The sequence below is a fragment of the Pistacia vera genome, unplaced genomic scaffold, assembly GCF_008641045.1.
Source record: "Pistacia vera cultivar Batoury unplaced genomic scaffold, PisVer_v2 Contig86, whole genome shotgun sequence".
NCBI lineage: Eukaryota > Viridiplantae > Streptophyta > Magnoliopsida > Sapindales > Anacardiaceae > Pistacia > Pistacia vera.
The window spans coordinates 66833-90190 of record NW_022196734.1 but is presented as its reverse complement, the minus strand read 5'-3'; the positions used below and the strand labels follow the sequence as shown (position 1 = coordinate 90190).

Sequence of the window (23358 nt, the reverse complement as noted above, 5' to 3'; positions counted from 1 at the left end):
CTTCATTTCCTTTTGTCTTGTATAATAGAATTACTAAATAAAAATAGAACAGAGGGCATTTTCTAATTTGAAGTGACAATTCAATCGATTTTGGGTCGGTGGGGTTGGTCATACTCAATATTTCTGTTTAATAATTTACAAGAAGATGACACCAAGACCACTAAAATGTTCCCTATCTATCGAGAGCAGCAATAAATTTTACTTTTTCGGATCATATAATGTTTTATTATAAGAGGATGTTATATTAGTGAAAAGATATATCACTTTAAAGATTATTGAAAATGTTTAAAGAAATATGCTTGGTTGATTGAAATAAATTGATGAATATGTTATATCTATATGTTTGGTTGGGAGGATAAATGAGTGGATATATTATATAGATTATTAAATTACTTTTTTTTTTTAATATTAATATATTATTATTTTTTAAATCATTATTTTAACCCCCTATATTTAAAATTTTGCTAAAACACCCTAGCCATATAAAACTTTAATTTGTAATAAAATCACCCCCACCCACCCCAAGCCATTGTCGGCATCTAGCCACCATCGTCGACCGTCATCGGTAATTGACGAAATGATGCATGACCGCCTGTATATGGTCGGCCGTGCACGGGTAAAGCCATTTCCGACCATGATCACAAATCCATGGCCATTTCATTGTCAAAGATGTGGTCATATCATGACCATAGATCTGGCTATGAAAATGTCAGATCTTTAGCCGTGAAACGCTTGTCGTTTCAAGGCTAGATCTATGGCCATTTCATGGCCACATATTTGGTTGTGAAACGACCTTACTGGTGCACGACAGGCCAAATCCTGTCGGTCATGCGCCATTACGGCAACTGTCGCCAACGGTTGGCAGTAGTTTTGGGTAGCTGGAGGTATTTTATTAACTTTTAAACATTTTGTGGCTGGAGTGTTTTAGCTAATTTCTCAAATGTAGGGGGGCTGGGTAATTGTTATTTGGTGGACATTTGAGAGCAATTTTGTCTAAAATCGTATTTAATTAAAGGAAAAATAGGTATAAAAATCATATTACCTTAGTAATATTTTAATAATAGCCCCTCGGGAGAGTATCTAACTACTCCTTATATTACCAACAGTAAATACTATTTACAATAAAAAATACCCGTAATATTTTATTACTTGTAAACCAAACAACGAAATCTTGTAAAATAAACGAAGATTACCCTTGTTATCTTATATGACCCCAAACCAAACACACCCTTTAGGTAGTTCATATCCTTGTTGAATCTTCAATTTCCAACTTTTGTTTGGCTAAAAACCTTTTAAAGTAGAAGCGTATTTAACCTCTCTAATACACAGATTTAACCATTTCTCATATGTACTTGGTAATTAATTAATGATAATTGTATTATCACCCACAACAAAAGCACATTGCAATGCTGGAAATTATTTCAATCTTAGCCTAAAATATAATTATAAATCGATTAATGACATGCAATTATTATCATAACTAAGCTTGATGTGAAGTGAAATAAATAATCTAGGAATAATAAATTATGGTTATGAAAGGTGAAAAAGAAAAGAAACTAAATGTGAGTGGTGGAGTGGTTCGACAGCGACTCTTTGGTATATTATTCAAAAGGTCTTGAGTTTTAATCCCTTCTAGGTTGCTAATAGGAATAGTTACTAAAATTCTTATCCGACTGACAGTTTCAGAGTCTTGAAAGATTAATTAAGGTGCACGTAAACTGGTTTAGACACCTCTGGTTATTAAAAAATAAAAGATGAAAAGAAAAGAAGGATAAGTAGTGGTCCAGGAACAAACTAGCTGTGATGACTGATGATATTAAATGTGAAGAAGAGGCAGAGCAGGGGCAGGCAGGCACCACCAGCCAAAGAAAATAGTAATGGTACTTAATGGTTATGGAGATTCTTCTGATTCGTTTTTCATGTACATTTATTTACTCCTGGGCACCTTGTTTATTCAAACGGCATTTCAGACATTTATTTCTACAACAGAAGGGAGCACAACTGGGTACAAGAAACTCCACAGGCTTGAAAATGAAGTGGTACATGGCCATGTTGTGAGGATCAAAATCAAAGAATCAATGGCTTTACCTTTAATTTCTTCTATTGGTTTGCATTTTGATTCTTATTGGGAACCAGATTGGCAGTCACTTGAATTACTTTTCAAAGAAATATGAGACAAGTGCTCTGTTTTAGATGCTTTTTCAAGTACTTTCATTGCAATTTTGTTAGAATAGAACTCTCCCTTATAAACTTTATAAATTATTAGATCATCTTTCCTTCCTCTTAAAGGCATTTGCAAAATTATTGTTTTCTCAATTATTTATGAATAACCTTCTGCTGTCTCTCTCTTTTTATTTTATCTCTCTTTTTATTTTATATTCATCAAAACCAAAAGAGAGTGTACAACAGAGAGAACAATATTCGGATTTTTATTTTTCAGCCCCAATGCATTTTGTAGAATACTAAAGGTGAAATGATGTAGTAAATTTCAACTGTTTACCTTAAGTCAGGACATTAAAAAGTCAAAACTTACAGTTCTATAAACCAAATTATTCAGAACTTGAAACCAAACAAATGCGTTCAAAGGAAATAATACAATAGTTTTCGTTGGAAATCGAAGCTTCTCTTCAAAGGTTGCCTGTTCGGCCATATGGCGTCAAAGGGGGAGAGCAAAACTGAGGCCCTAAACCATCCCTAAGACCTATATTTGATTTATCAACAAGGCTGCAGGACCCAAGTCTGAAAACCTTCATGATGTACACGAAGTTACAAATTAAGCCCAGTGACTGTACATTAAAAAAAAAACACATTAATAGCAGACTATAGTCATAGTAAAGTAAGCCCAACTTTATATCATCACCCCATGTTTGGATACTGATGAATACAGTCAGCCCATGGGCCCTTCTTGGACTCCCCAATAATGGGCCTTAGACACTCCAAAACTACACTATTGCACTTAGGCCCAGTTCCTATTCCAAGTTGCCAAATTTTGTCACCTTTCTTCAGTCTCTCTTTAGCCTCCATGTAAGCTAACTCATACCACAGTGAAGAAGACGACTGGTTACCAAATCTATGCAATGTCATCAAAGCAGGCTCCATGTCTTTCTCACTAAGCTTCATGCCTTTTGCTATCTCCCTTATCAATGGCCTCCCTGAAACTGGCAAGCAAAAATGCTGTATCACATTCTTAAAATTTGGCACGTAAATTTCCCCAGATTTCTGAATAAACTTCTTCCTAAAGATCGAAACACCGTGCAAAAGTTTTTCTGTAAAAGGTAAGATTCTGAAACCGAGAATGGTGATATTCGCTCTCAGTGTTTCTCCGACTACTTGTAGCAAATCCCTATTGAGTGTAACCCCAAGTTTTCCATTAGAATCTTCTTCGCGAATTCCGGCCAGATAAGCCTTGTCCTCAAAGGCTCTTTGGGTTCTAACTGTGCATAAAAGCTTGTATTTTGATGATGTTTTTGCTTCTTTTTTGTTTGTTAGCAAGATTGCTGCACTGCCCATTCTAAAGAGGCAATTAATGAGCAGCTTGGGCTTCTCATTACCTGAATACCAACCTGTGGATAATATTTCGGTGCTAAGAACAATGGCGTAGGAGTTCTTGTGCGTTTTGAGAAGGTTTTCAGCCAAATCAATTGCCAGAGCACTAGCACTGCACCCCATACCAGAGAGATTATAGCTCATAATGTCTCTCTTCATGGAGTATTTGTTAATAATAATAGAAGACAGAGAGGGTGAAGGGCAAAAACCGCTGCAGTTTACAATGAGAATGTCAATATCACGAGAAGAGAGTTTAGTTTTAGAGAGAAGGTCTTCCATTATAGGGAAGAGAACCATTTGGACTTCTTTAATGGATTCTTGCTGATGGGTTTTTGGAGGAATATAGTGTAAGGCTGGAGGGAGATAAGTCTCTTCACTTAGTCCTGAAGAAGTGAGGATTTTGGACATGAAAGCTATGCTTTCACTGTCAAAATATTCAATCATGGAGGCGTTTTCAAGAAAGGTGGAGAATGGCACTCTGCAGAAGCAAGGTGGCTTGAAACATGAGAAATCTACCAGGAAGACAGCTTGAGGCTTTGACATCAGATAGTATCGGAGAACGTAAACAAGAAGGAAACAAGTTAACAAAATGAAATGGAAAATGAATTTCCACTGTTCAAAGATAAAGAATGCTTCAATGAATGTTACAAGTATTAGAACTCCAAATCTCAGGAGCTCCAAGAGAGCTGAATGCAGGTGTTTAAAAGATGACATAATGGATGGGAGAGTGCTTATGTTTTTGAAAACATTTTCTTGGTTGACATTGGAAAAGTACCCCATTTGAGAGAGAAGGAACCAGGAAGAAAGGGTATGGTACTGATTCCAGCAGAGTTTGAGAGTTTAAATGGAGTGTAGTGTAGACTCTTGACTCTCCAGAGCCAGAGTTAAAGAACAAACTGTAAAATTATTGCAGTTGGCAGAAAAAAAATTCAGTAAACTACAAGAAAATTCTAGTAATAATTAACTGAAAAGCAATCTGTATGGTCAGTCAAATGGCTGTTCAAATATCAACGTGAACCAAAAAAATTGCAAGAAAAATTAAATTCCAGACTGAACGCCATAAATATTGTTAGTTGAGACTGAAACTTAATGACACTTAGTTTCCACCGGAAACTCGAAACAAGCCTTGCCAAGAGGTAAACCGATTTCTAGAAAGAGGAGAGTGAAGTTTGACTACAGCAATTATGGAGTTTTGTTTCACTTTTCACGAAAAGGCGAGTAATGCAAGCAGTACTGCTGCTGCAGATAAGCTGATACTTTTGACCGTTTGTACTTTAATGTTCTAGCTCAGTATAATTTATTGCTTGATCCAAAAGGTCATGGCAATGGCAATGGTTGGCAGTGGCACATGAAGGAAAAGAAAATCACTGCTAATTTCTTTCATCTTGGCCTTCTAAAATGCATTAAATGGGGCTGAAGCAGGACCTGTATAAGCCAAATTGATTTTAAGTGTTTTGAGAGTAATTTTAGTTACAATGCATTGGTGACAATAAATCTGAAAGGTGCCTAACCTTCCCTTGTAGTTGACTTTGATACATTTATGATTACAAGATCCAATCTCCCGTCCAGAAGATGGCAAGTTCAACAACTTCTGACCATGTGGGGTAATTTTTCAGCTGTAATGGCATTGCAAAAATTACAGAAACCTCAAGTCATGAAGACTTAATTTAATTAGTTCAATACAGTAAAAACGTAGAATTCTAAAACAAATCATTCAGAACTTAAAAACGAAATAAATTTGTTCAAAGAAATAACTTGTAGTTTTCGGTGGAGAATTTTAACTCTACAAATTCTAATTCTACAGGGTTGATATGCAAGGCAGAGTTATTTTATGTGCAAAAGGCTGCCTCATGATTCATGAATTTTGAGATTTGGGTAGTTAGGTCGGTATGTCAAAGTCAGCATTACTGTCATCTTTTAGTCATTTAAACAAGACGTGCAAATCTGAGGCCCTAAACCGTCTCTAAGGGCTATTTTTGATTTATCAATAAGGCTACATACCAAAATCTGAAAGACCTCATGATGTCCACAAAGTAGTCCATTAAGCCCACTGAGTGTACGAGAGTGCGGCCCTTGTGTTTTAAAAATAAAATAAAATAAATAAAAACTATCATATATAAATAATAATCTTTAACGTGACAATTCATCATTGATCAGTTTGTAAAATAGGTTTTACTTATTTATTTATGAATTAACTAATGACAAGCTCTTATGTAAGATTGTAAATCTAGTATTATTAACGTATAAAATATTTGATAGGATCTTTTCCTTAAAAATATTCACACTTTTTTTTGTTGACATAATAAAACCTAATTATATAAGAGAAATCTCATTTATTGATAAACGTGGAACAATGAATGCATTATTAATACTCGCCTTACACCAAACGCTTATGTCCCGAAATGCAGGATGGAAAATCTTTTTAAGTGAATTCGTATCTTAATTTTATGCAATATTTTAAGGAGTAAAAGCAAGACTTTATGTCTTTCTTTCTCCTTGGAAAGAAAGACATGAAGCAAGAAGAATCATTAAGTAAATTGCACCGACACTTCAAGACATCAGTGGGTTTATAAGCTTTATTTTGACCAAGTCCATATTCGTTTGATATTTTTTCTTTTTTGTATTTTCCTTCCGTTTTCACCACTTCTCTCTTTTCTAAAGCAATCATTTTAAAATACTTTGTAATTTGTTAACACTGTCTTTGTACACATAAATTAAAGATCCTCCATCACTTTTTCAATAAGATTTTCCAGATATATACAATTAATTTTGATATTTTCCTTTCAGATTTGCCTTTCGTCATGCTTACATACTCAAAAAAATTATTTTATTTACTCTTAATAGGAACAATTAGAAAGATGTGAAAGAGATCCAGCTGCTTACATACCTAAAAAAATTTCAAACCTCCAATAAATTAATTAAGGAAATATTTAGGTAATTCAGAGTTGGTTACCATTTAAAAATGATTGACAAAAAAAGATCCTAAAATTACTGGTTTATCAATTAATAATTGATCTTGAATCCGGAGAATAGATTGAGCAAAATTAATTACTATTTATAGGTTGATTGTAATAATAAAATTATTATTTTATTCATTAATACATTAGATCAAAATTTAGAGACAATTTAAAACCAATTGATCTCCTTACATATAGATAATAGATTTCACCATAAAAAAAGGTAACTACATCTTCCTCGAAATCAAATAACCTAGAAATTTGAAATAAATAACCACCCGTGAATGATAGTAGCAGAAAGAACAGTAAAAAAAGCCCACCAGAACACACAAAAGAATCAAAACAAATTCCAAACAAAAGATTGGTTACACTCAGATTTCTTTTATGCTTTGTCTCTAGTTCACCAAAGAATCTGCACCCCTTTTTTGTTTGGTCCCCTATCTTATCATACAACCCATCTCCACCAAGCAAGTTTTCTCTCAATAATTTCCTCTATTTATATAGAGAGGGAGAGAATTATTGAGCAAAGAGAAACCATAATCAGATGATTATGACTAAGTTATTGTGTTTTTTACTCACAATAACGTTGTTTCAACTATTAGAATTTGCTATTTCTCGACGTGAGCAAGTTACAACACCACCATTGCCTGTTTTGCCACTTCCATCTTATACTCAACTTAAATGGCAACAAAGAGAGATCATAATGTTCTTCCACTTTGGAGTTAACACATTCACCGACTCTGAATGGGGCACTGGGAAAGAAAACCCGGCTATTTTCAATCCAATCGGGCTCGATGCCAACCAGTGGATCAGTGCAGCAATGGACGCAGGAGTTTCTCTTGTCATACTTACTGCAAAACACCACGATGGATTTTGCTTGTGGCCTTCAAAATATACTGACCATTCTGTCAAACTTAGTCCCTGGAAAAATGGACATGGTGACGTGGTACAAGAGTTTGTAAATGCGGCTAAAGCTCGCGGAGTCGATGCAGGATTGTATTTATCTCCATGGGATCGCCATGATCCGAGATATGGCCACGATTTGCAGTAAAATGAATACTACTTAGCTCAAATGCAAGAACTACTCACCAGGTGCCTCAATTTTCTCTACTTTGTTAAAAATAAGTTAATTTTTTAATCCGCTTCATCCGATTGATACGTGGCATCTATTATTGGTAGATATGGAAACGTGAGGGAGATATGGTTCGATGGAGCAAAGGGTCCAAATGCGGTTAACATGTCATACTATTTTACAGAGTGGTTCGCCATGGTGAAAGAGTTGCAGAGTTCCATTAACGTATTTTCGGATGCGGGTCCGGATGTTAGATGGGTTGGTAATGAAAAAGGATTCGCCGGAAGCACATGCTGGTCGACCATCAATCGCACATCTCTATCAATAGGAAATGGAAGCATCGTTGAGTGAGTATTTTTTATTAACCAAATCATGCAAATTACAGTATTATCTGAAATGAGCTGTTTGCAATTAAAACTTAGTTGTTGGTTCTTTATCAAGTTTGGTGGAAATTTGGTTTCTTGTTAGCGTTTCATCCTTTAATATCTTCTCTAAGCTGATATTGTTTTCACATTTCAATGAGAAGAGATACGTCAACTTCACGGTTTAAGTAATAAAAAATTATTGTTAGGTCGTGACAATGTGTTTTCCTACTTCTTAGAAAAGAAAAAACACTTACAGTGGTGATTTACCTTTAGAAAATGATAACATGTGAAACACATAAAGACTTACACTTTGTGATTATTGATTGGTAAAGTTTTTTTTTTTTTATATAAACAGAGGTGATCCAAGAGGGACAGATTGGTTGCCAGCTGAATGTGACGTTTCAATCAGAACTGGATGGTTTTGGCATAAATCACAATCACCAAAGAGGCTAAGTAAACTTCTTAAGATTTACTATAATTCAGTGGGAAGAAATTGTGTGATGCTACTCAATGTTCCTCCGAATTCAACCGGGTTAATATCTGAAATTGACGTTCAACGATTGAGAGAATTTAGAAAGGCCATTGACACAATATTTTCAGCAAATCTAGCTGACAAATGCACTACAAAAGCTAGTAGCGTTAGAGGAGGCAAAGACGGTGGTTTTGGACCGGAAAATGTATTAGACTCTGACCATTTGTGGACATATTGGGCTCCAAGAGATAACAAAAATGATGATTATTGGATTGAAATTAAGGCTGAAGATCAAGAAGGGTTGAAGTTTAATGTGATCAGAATTCAAGAAGCGATTGGGCTTGGTCAGAGGATCAAAGAACATGAAGTTTACGTTGATGGTAAACTAGTGGCAAAAGGGAGCACAGTTGGGCACAAGAAACTCCACAGGCTTGAATATGGAGTGGTACATGGGCATTTTGTGAAGATAAAAATCACGAAATCAAGGGCACCGCCTTTAATTTCTTCAATCGGTTTGCATTTTGACCCTTATTGGCACCCAAATAATGAGCAGACCTAAATTCTGAGTAGCCGACCTCTTTTTTCTCTTTTGCATGTGTTTGAGGGTCATGCCCGTGCTCTTCTGTTTGATCTCTTTTGTCCTATGTACAAAAAAGTATAAAGGCAACAGTGATTAGTGGAATGCAGCCACGTTCGCACAAAGGCATAAAGGAAGAAAAGTGTAAGTGGAATTTCCAGTATTTCAGTTTGTGGGGTAGTCTCTTCCTTATCTTCTTTCCCGTGAATTTTCTGTTCAACTTTTGTATAAGAATCTCCTGAAAATAGAAGATGTTGGAAGCATCATTAAAAAAAAAATATAATAAAAAAATCACCAATGATTTAGAGTTTTGAAAGATTCTAATTATCATCTATCCCTCAAAAATATCTTCATGTATTATGAGGCTTATATTCTTTCTTGTCCTATCGTAATATGTTGACACATTAATAATGAGCATGAGGGATGTTTTCATTATTATCATAAACTTTAAATTAGTATAAATAATGCTTAGGTGTATAATTTAATTTCATAATCTTTGATATGATAGTTTGCCATTGATCGGTTCACAAAATAGGTCTTATTTGCCTGTATGAGTCCCATTACCCATTTATGAGACAATCGATGATGATCTATTACATAAAGGATCGTGAGAAAAGGTTGTCCACTTAGCATTTGGTATTTTTATTGGTACAAAATAAAGAGTTTCCTTCAAAACCTTTGATTGTGGGCTTCACATGACAAAAGAGCTGCAATTAATAATTGTTCACATATATATTAGTTAAAGGCATATAAAAGGAGGGCCGGGCCAATTCCCATTAAAAAATATACATATTGGGCCAACACCACAACCTAAGATATAGAAACCTGGTTAATTTTAATTACTCCCAAGGCCCTTATACACTAGAAAGATAAAGTTTGAGTTAAATTATGAGGACTCTAACTACGAGTTGTTGATGTTGAATTTATTTGTCATAAATAATATATTGTCATATTTGTATTTTGTGATTTACTGATATAAGATCTATGGACATAAAAACCTACCAATAATTTTTTTTTCTAAAAAAACACTCATAATCCAAGTCAAGTTTTTCTCATATTTAATTCCATTGTTTTACTTAAATTTACCCAAATATGTCTCGGGCACCTTGAACAAAAATCCTGAGTTAAATTATAATCAATTTAACTATGCGTTAAATAATAAGAATGTTAACTTCTATTTATATAGTGAGTCAAGAAAGCTTGAATTATTATAGAACTAGACATTCTCATAATAGGAGTTCGAGTAAACATGAAACTTATAATACTCATCCATTGAGGATTAGGTACACTAGTTCATATAAGATTATGAATCTTGGATGAATTATGAAGTATATGGGACTTAGAGCCCTATTTTGGAATGAATACATGCAAAGTGTAGGCTAGCTTAATTTGAAGGGTGACCTTAATTGTAGAGTGATCTAACTTGTAGAGTAGTCCAACTTATGGAGAGGGTTGACTTGTAGTCTTGACTAGTTCATGAAATGGGTCAACCCGTAGAATGATCATTTTCTTATAGAATGGGTCATCTTGCTATATGGTCTTTTCATAAGATGGATTTGGAAGTGGACCCAATTACGATTGGACTAAGACATCAGGTTGTATACAATGTTTATTTCATTGAGTCTAACAATGTCCAATATGATTTTTTGTCTATACAATCTGTAATTTTTTATACCTCTAAAACAAAAGGTCATAATTAATACATAACCATATCTAAAGTTCCTGGATTATTCTTTACTTCGATTATGTAACCAAAAAACAAAAGTTAATAAGATAAATCTTAAAATCATAAACTAAAATAACAGAATCAATAATAGTGAGAAATCGAATCTGCAATAAAAAAATTTTCAAAATTGAAAATCAGTTTAGACGAAAAATAGTAAGAGAGATCTATATATTTTCAATTTTGATGATTTCAAAACGTCTGTAAGCCTCACAAAATTGCATCATATCATCCCTTTAAATTATTTGAGTTCCACGTGAAAAGCAACGTAAATATACCCATCCTCCCTCTTACCCACAGCCTTATTTCCACAGAAACACCGCAGTTAGACGAAACTTTTGTGTGTAACTAGACGAAACTTCTGTGTGTAATTAGACGAAACTGTGAGGGGGTACTTGCTATAATCCCAACGTTTTGTCTCAGAGCTTTCAAAGGACGGTCATGGAATTTTCAAGCTCAAAGTACTAAAAAAATCATCCTCGCCTGATATTTGGCCAAGTTTTTTAGTATTAATATAACTCTCTTGTTTATGGTTTTCCCGATCACCATTTTTCTTTTTCCTGAAGAGGCAAATATATGTCAATGTAATAATGGAGTTTTGACTTTTTAACCAAAAAATACAAAAAAGATTTACCTTATTCAAATTGAAGTTTAACTCTGGAACCATAAATATGCATTTTCTCTCAGATGTGGAGGATGGGTTGATGTTGGTGAGAGACATTGTCGGGTTTAAAGTTTAATAATTTTTTTTTACGAAAATAAGATAAAAAGGTAAACTTTGAAAATACAAATTTTTTTAGGAATATTTTGAATAATTGCACGTGGAGGTGGTGTCACGTGTGAGCCACTTTTAATCTTCTCTGCCATATTTTGAAATTTTGTTGATCATAATATGAGTACCGACAATCAGTGCGTTATCTTTGTCAACAATGCTTTCCTATTCCTAGTGCTTGATAAAGCATTTTAACAAACTACATTGTCACTGATTTACCACAAGCAATCGAAAAAAAAAAAAAGGACAAACGTCTCCAAGATTTATCCTTCAACAAGACAAATTGGGCTGGTTGAGCATATGAGAGCGAGGCATACGTTTGAGCTTTATTATTTTTTTTCTGTAAACAAAATAATAATGCTACGGACACCAGGACTATACATCGAATTACTTGTCCCGTGACTCAGACCAGTCACGTATCCGATTACCAAATATTTTGCGAGTGAATGACCGTTCAGTTACAATGGACTCTCGTCCATATTATATAGACAGGAGTCTATTTTCTATGGACAAGAGTCCACATAATATGGATGCTCGTTCATCAGTAAATGGAAAAAACACATTAACAAAAATAATGGACGGCCGTCCCTAAATAATGGACGGGCGTCCACATATTGTTAGTGTATGCCATAGGGACCAATCGTGTCGTCGATTCCAAGGCATTATGTTTTGTATATATATATATATATATATGTTAATGTATATATTTTGTATATACGTTTTATCTTATTAATAGAAGAAAGTGTTTTTATTTCACATGTGGTTTATTGCTTCATTTATATATATGTATTACATGTGAAATGTCCGGATAATACAAATCTTTAAAAGATCAAAATCATCAAAGCATTCCCTATATAGTTAATATTAATTGGGCAACAATATTACATAGTAGGCATGCTGAATGCCTCCGTAGAATATCATGTGATGGTATTAGTGTGCATAATTATAAAAGTTATATCACTAGGGCATTAGCATGGATAAGCGGTTAGTGAACTGTTTATCAAATATGGACATTTATGATGAATCCATGGACATTTAAAATGTAGTTAATGATTTATCATAAGATCGTACTAGTGTATTATTAATCCTTAGACTTGAGATATCACGGTTGGATTTTGCATAAACGCATATGGTTCATATGTTGTATAAACACGAGGCTAATCATGTCATGTGTTAATAAGCCGATTTGGCCATGTGTTATTTATGTGTGAGGACAAGTGATAGTCAAAAGGGGATCCGTTGACTTGGTATAGATTGATATCAAGTTCCTAGACAAATGTCAAGATACATTGGAAAAGGAAAATCTCCGGCCGGGGTATATAAAATGTTACTTGAAAGGTTGTTTCTTCGTAACACGTTCCATATGTATTGATTGTCAATTTGATATAAAATTAAGATAAGGATTTTGATATACCATGAATCCATTCTTAATTGGGATTAGACAACGGAAGGATTTGATTGTACAACATGTATGATTGTAAAAGGGCTCGTTGGAATATATCTTCATTGTGACTTAGGGGTTATGGAGCATTGCTAGATGCCTATCATAATCAGTGGGAGTTTTATTCATAAAGATTTATGAAAATAGACTATGATATTGGGCCCATGGTTAGGCCACAGTGAACCTAAGAGGTCACACATAAAAACTAAGGAGAATAGATAAATAGCCAAAAAGAGTTGATTATCCAAGGTTGGCTAGCACCTACCAAGGGTAATAAAGTTATTTATATTATTATCATTGAATTAGATTCAATGGAGGGTTATATTAGTTATTATGAATAATTTAAGAGTTAAATTGCTAATTGGAATTCAATAGAATTCCAATTCATAATTAATCATTTTCTTTATATGAAATTGGATTTAATAATGGGTTGTAATTGTAAACATATGAACAATTTAACGGTTAAATTGTTATGTCAACAATTTAAGAGTTAAATTGTTAATTGTGATTAAATGTTAATCCAATGTTATTATTTAAAGAAGTTTAACAACTTCATAATAATTATTGAATTGTTTACAAGGCTTCATATATAAAGAAAATGATATATCAATTTTAGGGTAGAGATCAACATCTCTAAGAACCCTAAATATCTCTCTTGGCCTAATTCTTCTTCTACCTTGGTGTGGATACTCTTTTGTTTAATTTCTCTTGAAATTAAAAGTCTCCAAGGTTGCTAAGGACTTAAGGTAACATGTTATACCTTATTTATTTTCAATTTGATTGAATTTTTTTGCAAACTATGAATATACATGTTATAGTATCACATGCATCATTCTCCATGTATTCCGTCTTACACATATAATGGACATCCATCCATACTTGAAATAAAATACCGCAAGGTAGGGACGACCGTCCATCAACTGGCGTCCATTATATGTAGACGCTCGTCCATTATTTAGGGACGGCCATCCATAACCTATGAATGGTTGTCCATTATTTTTGGACGGGCGTCCACATATAACGGACGCGTTCATACTGTAAATTAAAAAAAAAAAATTTAAAACAAATTTTTAGACGCCCGTCCATTATTAAGTGGATGGCGTCCCTAACTTGTGGATGGGCGTCAACATATAATGGACGCCCGTTAATACTTTCAATGAATACAAGAATTTTAAAACAAATTTTTCGGATGCCCGTCCATAACATATGGATGGAAGTCCATATAAAAAGGACGATCGTCCATATAATATGGATGACCTTCCATAATATAATAAAATGTTTTTTTTTTAATTTGCTTTTTTTTTTTTTTTTTCCCCTATTTGTAAAAAACATTAGCTTCTCCAATAAGACTTCTCCAAAACAAGTGCCAACATTTTGTGAGCGAAAAAAAAAAAAAAAAACTTCATTTTATACATGTTGCCTTCTGCTTCATCGTTCCTGTCTGCATTCTTCTCGTCTGCGGCTGTACCTGTTTCTTTCTCAACAACGACAATCGGTTTCTTCCTTAACAACCAACTACCGTGACAAGGTTTCTTCCTCAACAACCAACTACCGTGACAAGAAAGAAAGCCATAAACTTTTCATAAAACAATCTTTTAGGGCGGAAAGGGAGATAGGAAGATCAAAATTTGTTCAGATTAGAAAGATTTGTTGAGGTTGTTAAGCGATTTTTATTTAACTTATGCATTTAATTTAGTTTTGTATTCTATTTTGGATTGAATATATGTTACAATAGAAAATAACTGATAGAGAATTTTTGTTGGTAATTGTTGTGAATCAGATTCGTGAACGCGAACACTAGTATTGGTTTTGTATTAAATTACAGAATATGGAAGAGTCCAGTTTGCCTCATTTCAATGATGTTGAGGTAAATTGTACTCGAAACCTTAACTTTTTCGTTAACATGATTTTAAATTTATTGTATCGTATTGTTTCTTATGATGTGTTGTATTAGTACATTCTAATTTTGTCCATTATAAAACTATTAAATGATTAGGAAAATGAATGTGATGAATTAGAAGATATGGGATGTGTAGAGGAAGAAGTGGAGCCTCATATTGGAATGGTGTTTGATTCAGTTGATAGTCTGGTGAAGTATTACAAACGGTATGGTAACAAAATGGGATTTGAAGCAATGATACATACGTCCAAGAAAGGCGATGATGGAGAGATGAGATATGTGACAGTGGCATGTTCTTGTTCTGGGAAAGAGAGATGTAAATCCAGAAATACCTTGAAAAAGCAACATGTTGCCAAAACCGATTGTAAGAGTCAGATTAGCACAGTTTTGAATGGTGAATGCAAATGGGAAATTAAATTAGTTGTACTTGAACATAACCATGATCTTACAAGTCCAACAAAAAGAAGACATTTCAAGGTTAACCGAACGATACAACCTTATGTGAAAAGGAGGCTTGAAGTTAATGACGTGGCTGGGATTAGACCATGTAAAAATTTTCAGTCATGTTCAGTTGAGGCAGGAGGTGTAGAGAATTTGATGTTTCTACAGAAAGATTGTAGGAACTACATTGAAAAAGTGAGGAGGCAATGACTTGGAGTTGGAGATGCTTCGGCAGTACTTGAGTATTTTATGAAAATGCAAAAGGAGAATTCAAATTTTTGGTACATGATTAATGTAGATGAAGAGAGTCGATTACAGAATGTGCTATGGGTTGATGCTAGATGTAGGGTTGCATATAAAGAATTCGATGATGTTGTCACCTTCGACACAACGTATTTGACGAACAAGTATGATATACCATTTGCTGCTTTTGTAGGGGTTGATCATCATGGACATCCGACGTTGTTAGGGTATAAGACATAGGTAGTGTTTGTGGCATATAATGAAGAAACTGCCTGAAAAGTTAAAAGGGTATAAGGAATATGAAACTATAAAGTTTAAGTTGTAAAATATTCTGTATGATTCCTTTAGGCGTGAAGAGTTCAAAGAATGGTGGAACCAATTTGTTGATGTGTACAACCTTCATGAGAATGAATGGTTATGTGGATTATACAAAGAAAGAGTACGATGGGTGCCTACATTTCTTAAAGATGCTTTCTGGGCAGGTATGTCTACTAACCAACGTAGTGACAGTATGCATGCATTTTTTTATGGATATGTAAATTCTAAAACTACTTTGAAACAATTTGTAGAATAATATGATAATGCATTGTGAGATAAAGTGGAAAAAGAAAGGGAGATTGATTTTAGATCTTTCAAATCTTAGATACCATGCATAACTAATTACCCCATTGAGAAACAATTTCAAAGTGCAGACACAATTGCAAAGTTTAAAGAGTTTCAAGAAGAGATTGCGAGGAAGATTTATTGTGAATTATCTTTTTTGAATAAATGTGATTCATACTAGGAGTATCAAGTTTTAGAAGATGTTTGGTTTGGAGATAGTAGTCATCGTGTTCCCTTTGCGATATACTTTGAAGAAATTTCTTGTGATATTCGTTGTACTTGTCATTTGTTTGAGTTCAGGGGGATTTTATGCATACATGCCATTATGGTGTTGATTCATAAAAGGGTTTCACACGTTCTAGAAAAGTACATTTTACGACGTTAGAGGAAAAATATAAACAGATGCCATACGAAAATTAAGGTGAGTTATAATAGATGAAGCACCAACATTGAATGACAACGTTTTGATAAGTTGTCTAATATAATGCTGATAGTAGCCGATATGGCATCAAACAATAGGAAGATTATAATATGTTGACGGCGTTTATGATTGACATGAGAAAAAAGTTGGAGTAAAAGGAAAGTGAGGGAGGGCTTGGTACAAAAGTGAACATCTCTTCTACAATCGGTTTGAGTAGTAAAGATGGAGACAGTCCTCCGAAAGAGGGGAATGGTCTAATTATTAGTCCACAGGCAGTTCGTAGCAAAGGTCGTCCTCCATGTAGAAGAAAGTAATCGAAGGTTGAAGAAATTGTACATAGGGTTAAAAAGAAAAAATTACAAAAACAAAGAATTGGTATGAGTTCTATACCTATTCTTGCATGATATTTCTTTTTGGAAACATTATTTACTTATTTGAAGTTTATAATAATATCGACTTGATCATTAATGTGTTATGCTACTTTTTAGGAAAATGATCATCAGTAGAGCGAGAAAAGGAACAGTTTCTGTCATCTACTTTCGTGGCCGATACGAAAATTAAGTGTTGTCAAATGATGTTGTTACTACCCAGGTATGTTTATGTATGTTGTATAATTGTAATTGACTTAAGTTTTCCATAACGTGTGCTAAATGGCGGTTGTTAATTAATGACAATTGTCCACTAATTCGGTTTAGAATCTCGCAGGACAAAGTAATTTCTGTACTGGACAGGAGTTTGCAAATGATGAACATGTCTCATTGGAAGAAGTTTGATAGTGTTGACAGGTTGAAGCATATAGAATTGTATTTGGTAGAAATTATTCATGCTTTGGTTAATTTCTGCAGAATGCAGTTAAGTTGTATGCTGTCAGTTGTTTTGTTTTTAGTATTTTGGTCATTGGTTGTGTATGAGTATGCTACCTACTGTAGGGTTATGAATTCATGATAATGACCTCAATGTAACTTATTATGAATGTTTTCAGTATATATTATTGTCACATTGCAGACTCCGGTTGTAGATGGAATTTTGGATATGCATTTCATTTGAGATTTGAATTTTGATGTCTTTAGGTGTGTCTAGTATTACATAAACATATGCATTCAAAAGAGTAGTTGAGATATGTATAAACAAAAGGCAAATCTATTTATAAACAAAAGGCAATCTTTATTAAAAACATCTACTGAAATTAATCTATTTATAAACAAAAGGCAAATATAATCTTCATACATAAAGCTTAGTATTTGAAGTACACATAATGAGAATTAACATTCATAGTACATTCCCCAAGAAGGTTGACAAGGAGGAGGCTATTGAGAAATTCTTCATCATGGTATTGGAGGAGGAGGAGGCTGTTGAGAAGTTCTTCATCATGCTGAAAATTTCTGGCATGCGTTCCCCAATGATGTCAACTGTTTCTTTTATTCTTGATGCGAACAAGTTGAAATCACTTTGCTATTGATCATGTTGTTCTTGCATTTTCCTCTTAATACGTGAAAAATGCTCCTCTTGAAACTTTTCCATCCGCTCAAATCTGCTTACTATTTCATCTAAAGTATGAGAAGACATATCTGCTACATTATGAGATGATCCAGGTTCAATACTCGTTCTTCTTCTTTTGTGCACATAGACTTTTCCTTCATTTACCCCTTATGGATCACACTAACACCTTCCCAAACGGTTGCATCTCCCCCCATTTCATCCCTAATCATAAACCATTCTCCTGCCATATTCTTTTTAATCAAACCCATTTTACACAATGTCACATCCCTCAACACATTATTTGCTGAAAATTTAATCTTATTTGCTTCATCATTAGGGGTGATCTGAATACCCAACTTCTCACATATTAACATAACAAGATCCCCCAATATATTTCTCATTTTTTTGTTTGAACCTCTCCCAACTTCGTAATCAATAACTTCGTTGAATTTACTTGCCTCCCTGCTATTGCTGCTTCCATGAACATTAAATCCTTAATCGTCACATTTCCATTTGTCTCTTTCCTACCATTAAATGTGTAAGTCAGATATCTGTGAAATACTCTCATAGCAGGATTCTTTAACTTTGTAGATTTACGCCTATGTGGATGATAAATGCCCATCTCAGAAACATCCATCCAAGCTTGTTTGGAATCCCACGTTCTAGATACATTATCTAAACCTTCAAAAATCAAATCCTATCCAAGTTGCTAAATCTTGTGGTCTTACTACAAAATTCTGATTCTTTAATCTAAAAAACATTGTATATGCCGAAAACTCATTAGTATCTGTCTCCATAACTTCCAAACTACCAAAAAACTCATAGATCAAATGCTTATATCCATCATATCTAATACTCACCAACCGGTCCCATTTCAAATTATGAATCCAACCATTCATTTCATCACCTAAACCCAAACTTGTTATAAGTCCTAAATCCAAACTTCTTCCAAGGCAAACATCTCTTTTCAACACCTCTTCATATTGCTTTTTATGTCGCAAGTCTCAAACTTGGATTGCAGATGACGATGTGCCTTCATGAGGAATGGTTGTATTTTTTGCTCTCACCATTTTCTGCTTTCTTCTAAAACCTATGTACATAAAAAATTCATCATCATAATCAGTCATAACTAAATTCATCATCATAATCAGTCATAACTAAAGAAGTTTGAAAGATGCAAAAGTGTCAATAAGAACATGAATCTCGACAGAAACCTATACATAATTATAGTTTGTCTGCATTCATCACTTTTTAGGTTGATATTTAGAAGAAGTTAGTTATGACTCATCACAAACAAAACAGCCATTTTGTTCAGTCAGTCAATGAAATATACAATAAGAAATAGGGACAACCAGTGACAAATTGCCTTCAATGTACATTATTTCATATTTACCATTATCAAATTAGACAAAATCGTCAATGTATGTAGCAATCTTTTAACAATATCTCAAGTGCTAAAACTCAAGCCCAAGTGGGATGGAAGAGTTGAGTTGACCCTAAAAAACTGAGAGATCTCATCCCATTGCATAGCCCAAGTGGTGGAGTCATTGTCACTTACACATATTAGCTTGTAAATTACAAAGTAAGTCCTGACATAGTAAACTCAAAACTCCTAAACTAGGTATACAACTTAGATTTACAGCAAATTCAATATTTCTACATAAAAAAATGATTATTTCAACAGATTCAAACTGATTATATTGATTAAGGACCACATACTTGATGGAAAACTTAAATGAGACTTGAAAGCCTATATGCCAATTAATGGGATCCTTACATGTAATAGACATAAGTTAAATGCTGATAGAAGAATAAATTACATAATAATTGTCAATAGCAGATATGATTCAACAAATAGTCATGTATGGAGATTATACTGCAAAGTGAAATCCATAGCCTGCTGGGTTCCACTCGGTTTACCAAACAGATTGTTATATAGAACCCAATAGTAAACTTTGTTAAACACAATTTAAAGAATACTAAAGTCCATCGCAACTTTCAATCTAAAACCACTTCAAGCATTATTAGATCCAGAATCAATTCAAAGGGTATTTCACAACAAATGAATTTTCAACTTGTTGCATAAAATATTTCAATTGAAAAAGAATGAGAATAAGTTGGTGGGTGTGTGGAACTGGAGCTGGGTTGCTTTGTCCTTTGTGGATCCTGCTCATTTGATCATAGCTGTTTATAGGCAAGTTGCAAATCATAACCAATGAATCAGTAGGCCTTTGCTTGAAAGGAGTCTGATGGGTATTCTATGTTTACGCCCACTCAGGATAACCAGCCTTATTTTTAACATGAATCTAATTATAAGGTGGGGAAAGTGGGGAAGCAGGAGTTTGAAAACAGACTTCTGTGATTGCAAGCACACCCAGAAAAGTAGGAAATAGAAACGACTATGAAATAGTAGGGGAAAAAAATCTGAAGAGAGCCTATTTTCAACAATATTCCAATTCTCATGCACACTACATAATTATAACCTGACCTGATGCCAGTTAAAATCTAAAAACATAGCAAAAAGTAATTAACACAAGTTTCACAATTGCAAAAACTGTGAACATTCCACACAAACCATTTCACACCTCAAGTTAACCAAAACACTTCCATTTATCAATCAGACAAACTAGTCCCACCAAATTGACTGGATTTCTCTTTATAAACTCAATTCAAGAAATCACAACACAAATAATATTCCACCCTAACTCCATTCAACACATTTTATGCATATGCATGATATACGATTAAACAACCCATAACCAATATGACTTCTAATATAAATTTCAAATCCAACACACTTCAGTAATAAACGTACTACAAAAAGACACTCTTACAACCAACCAACAAAATCTTTTCATTCATCCAACATAAAAAAAAAAAAAAAAATGAGAAACCAAAGTGCCTAATTACCTTACAATAATAATGGCAGATGAGGAACTTGAAGAAGAATCACAATAGATGAGGAACTTCGACGAAGAAGAAGAGCGCGACAAATGAGAACTTCAAAGAAGAAGAAGAGCGTAGATGAGGAATGAAGATGAAGAAGAAGAATAGAGATGGGAAATGAAGACAAAGAAGAAGAGCGAAGAAGAAACGGCTTCCGCTTCTTGTGTTTTAATTTTAAAATTGCCCCAAATTTGTGTTTTGACCTAAAATTTGGTTTTTTTTTTTTTTTAATTTACAGTATGGATAACGGATGCTTGTCCAAAAATAATGGATGGTCGTTCATAGGTTATGGACGACCGTCCCTAAATAATGGATGGGCGTCCACATATAATGGACGCTCGTCCATACTTGAAATAAAATACCACAAGGCAGGGACGGTCATCCATAATTGATGAATGGGCATCCTGGCATTTTGGTATTTTATTTCAAGTATGGACGGGCGTCCATTATATGTGGACACCCGTCCATTATTTAGGGACGGCTATCCACAACCTATGAGCGATAATCCATTATTTTTGTTAATGTGTTTTTTCCATTTACTAATGAACGGGCGCCCATATTTTGTGGACTCCTGTCCATAGTAAATGGACTGCTGTCCATATAATATGGATAGGAGTCCATCGTAAGTGAACGACCGTCCATAGTTGATGAACGACTGTTCACTCGCAAAATATTTGGTAATGGGATATGTGGCTGGTCTGAGTCACGGGATACGTAATTCGATGAAAGAATTTGGTGTATAGTCTCGGTATTCGTAGCATTATTGAAAATATTTACCTTATTCAAATTGAAGTTTAACTCTTTAACTATAAATATGCATTTTCTCTCAGATGTGGAGGATGGGTTGATGTTGATGAGAGACATTGTTGGGTTTAAAGTTTAATAAATTATTTATTTATTATTATTATTTTTTTTTACGAAAATAAGATAAAAAGGTAAACTTTGAAACTGCAAATTTTTGTAGGAATATTTTGAATAATTGCATGTGGAGGTGGTGTCACGTGTGAGCCACTTTTAATCTTCTCTGCCATATTTTGAAATTTTGTTGGTCATAATATGAGTACTAACAATCAGTGCGTTATCTTTGTCAACAATGCTTTCCTGTATTCCTAGTGCTTGATAAAGCATTTTAACAAACTACATTGCCACTTAATTACCACAAGCAATCAAAAAGAAAAAAAAAAAGGACAAACTTCTCCAAGATTTCTCCTTCAATGAGACAAATTGGACTATTAAGGGATTAGACAATGGAAGAATTTGATTATACAGTGCGTATGATTATAAAAAGGGTTGGTTGGACATATGAGAGCTAGACATACATTTGAGCTTTATTATTTTTTCTCTGTAAACAAAACATTTCTTCATTTTTGTACGCCTTACAGGCAATATCAAAAAAATGGTCAGAGAATAATAAAATAACAGTGGATATATGATTCGTTTTAAGCATCCGAACCACTATAAAAATTCCCCTTGTCAGTCTTTTATTTATGTTTCTACAAACATACTTCATCTCAGCTTCATAATCAACTTTCATAATCATATCACCTGTAATTTCTAAGACCTGCTTAGCATTTTGCATGTGTGAGATCGTTGGTGTCAAAATCACGTATCAACATAAAGCATTTTAACAAACTACATTAATTTCCACTTAATTACTATAAGCAATCGGCAAAAAAAAAAAAAAAAAAAAAAAAAAAAGAAAAATGGGACAAACTTCTCCAAGATTTCTCCTTCAACAAGACAAATTGGACTATTAAAAGATACTACACAAACGCAACCATATAATCAACATTATGTCGATTGTTTATTCATCGAGTTAAGAAATAAGAAGATGTTAATTTAAGCGTTAATTATAATTCCAGGGTTTAATCTTGGGGAGATAAGGAGATATGAGTCCACCATCAATTGAAAGAGTGAGTGCAGTTCTGTCTTTTTTTCTTGAACTCCAAATTGTTTTCTCCGCTGCATCAATGGCTGCCTCTGCATCAACAGTGGTTCCTTCTCAAGATCCAACTAGTCCATATTATCTTCATCCCAATGAAAACCCCGCAACAGTTTTAGTGTCTCCAGTTCTTAATGGGACCAACTACCATGCCTGGGCAAGATCGATGAAGATGGCTTTACTCTCAAAGAACAAATTGAAGTTTGTAGATGGCACCATTAAAATTCCTTCAAGTAATGATTCTTTATACTCTGCTTGGGAAAGATGTAACACCATGATATTGTCTTGGTTAACTCATTCTCTTTCTCCTTCAATAACAAGCTCTATTTTGTGGATTGATAAAGCATATGATGTATGGGATGACTTGCGGGAAAGATTTTCTCAAGGGGATGTTTTCAGAATCTCTGACTTACAAGAGGAAATATATGCCTTTAAGCAATAAAACAAGAATGTAACAT

The 23358-nt window shown here is 34.0% G+C and overlaps 2 protein-coding genes across 2 annotated transcripts; one reads left to right on the top strand and one right to left on the bottom strand.

Moving 5' to 3' along the window:
• Nucleotides 1-2856: 2856 nt before the first annotated feature.
• Nucleotides 2857-4260, bottom strand: LOC116118792 (3-ketoacyl-CoA synthase 5-like). The gene has a single exon (XM_031404759.1). The coding sequence runs from the start codon at nt 4258-4260 to the stop codon at nt 2857-2859; it is 1404 nt and encodes a 467-aa protein (XP_031260619.1).
• Nucleotides 4261-6820: 2560 nt separating this feature from the next.
• On the top strand, nt 6821-9321 carry LOC116118811 (alpha-L-fucosidase 1-like). Its single transcript, XM_031404772.1, is given in 3 exon segments — nt 6821-7595; nt 7683-7926; nt 8273-9321. Coding segments are annotated over 3 exon segments (1491 nt in total). The 5' UTR covers nt 6821-7047; the 3' UTR covers nt 8972-9321.
• Nucleotides 9322-23358: the final 14037 nt, after the last annotated feature.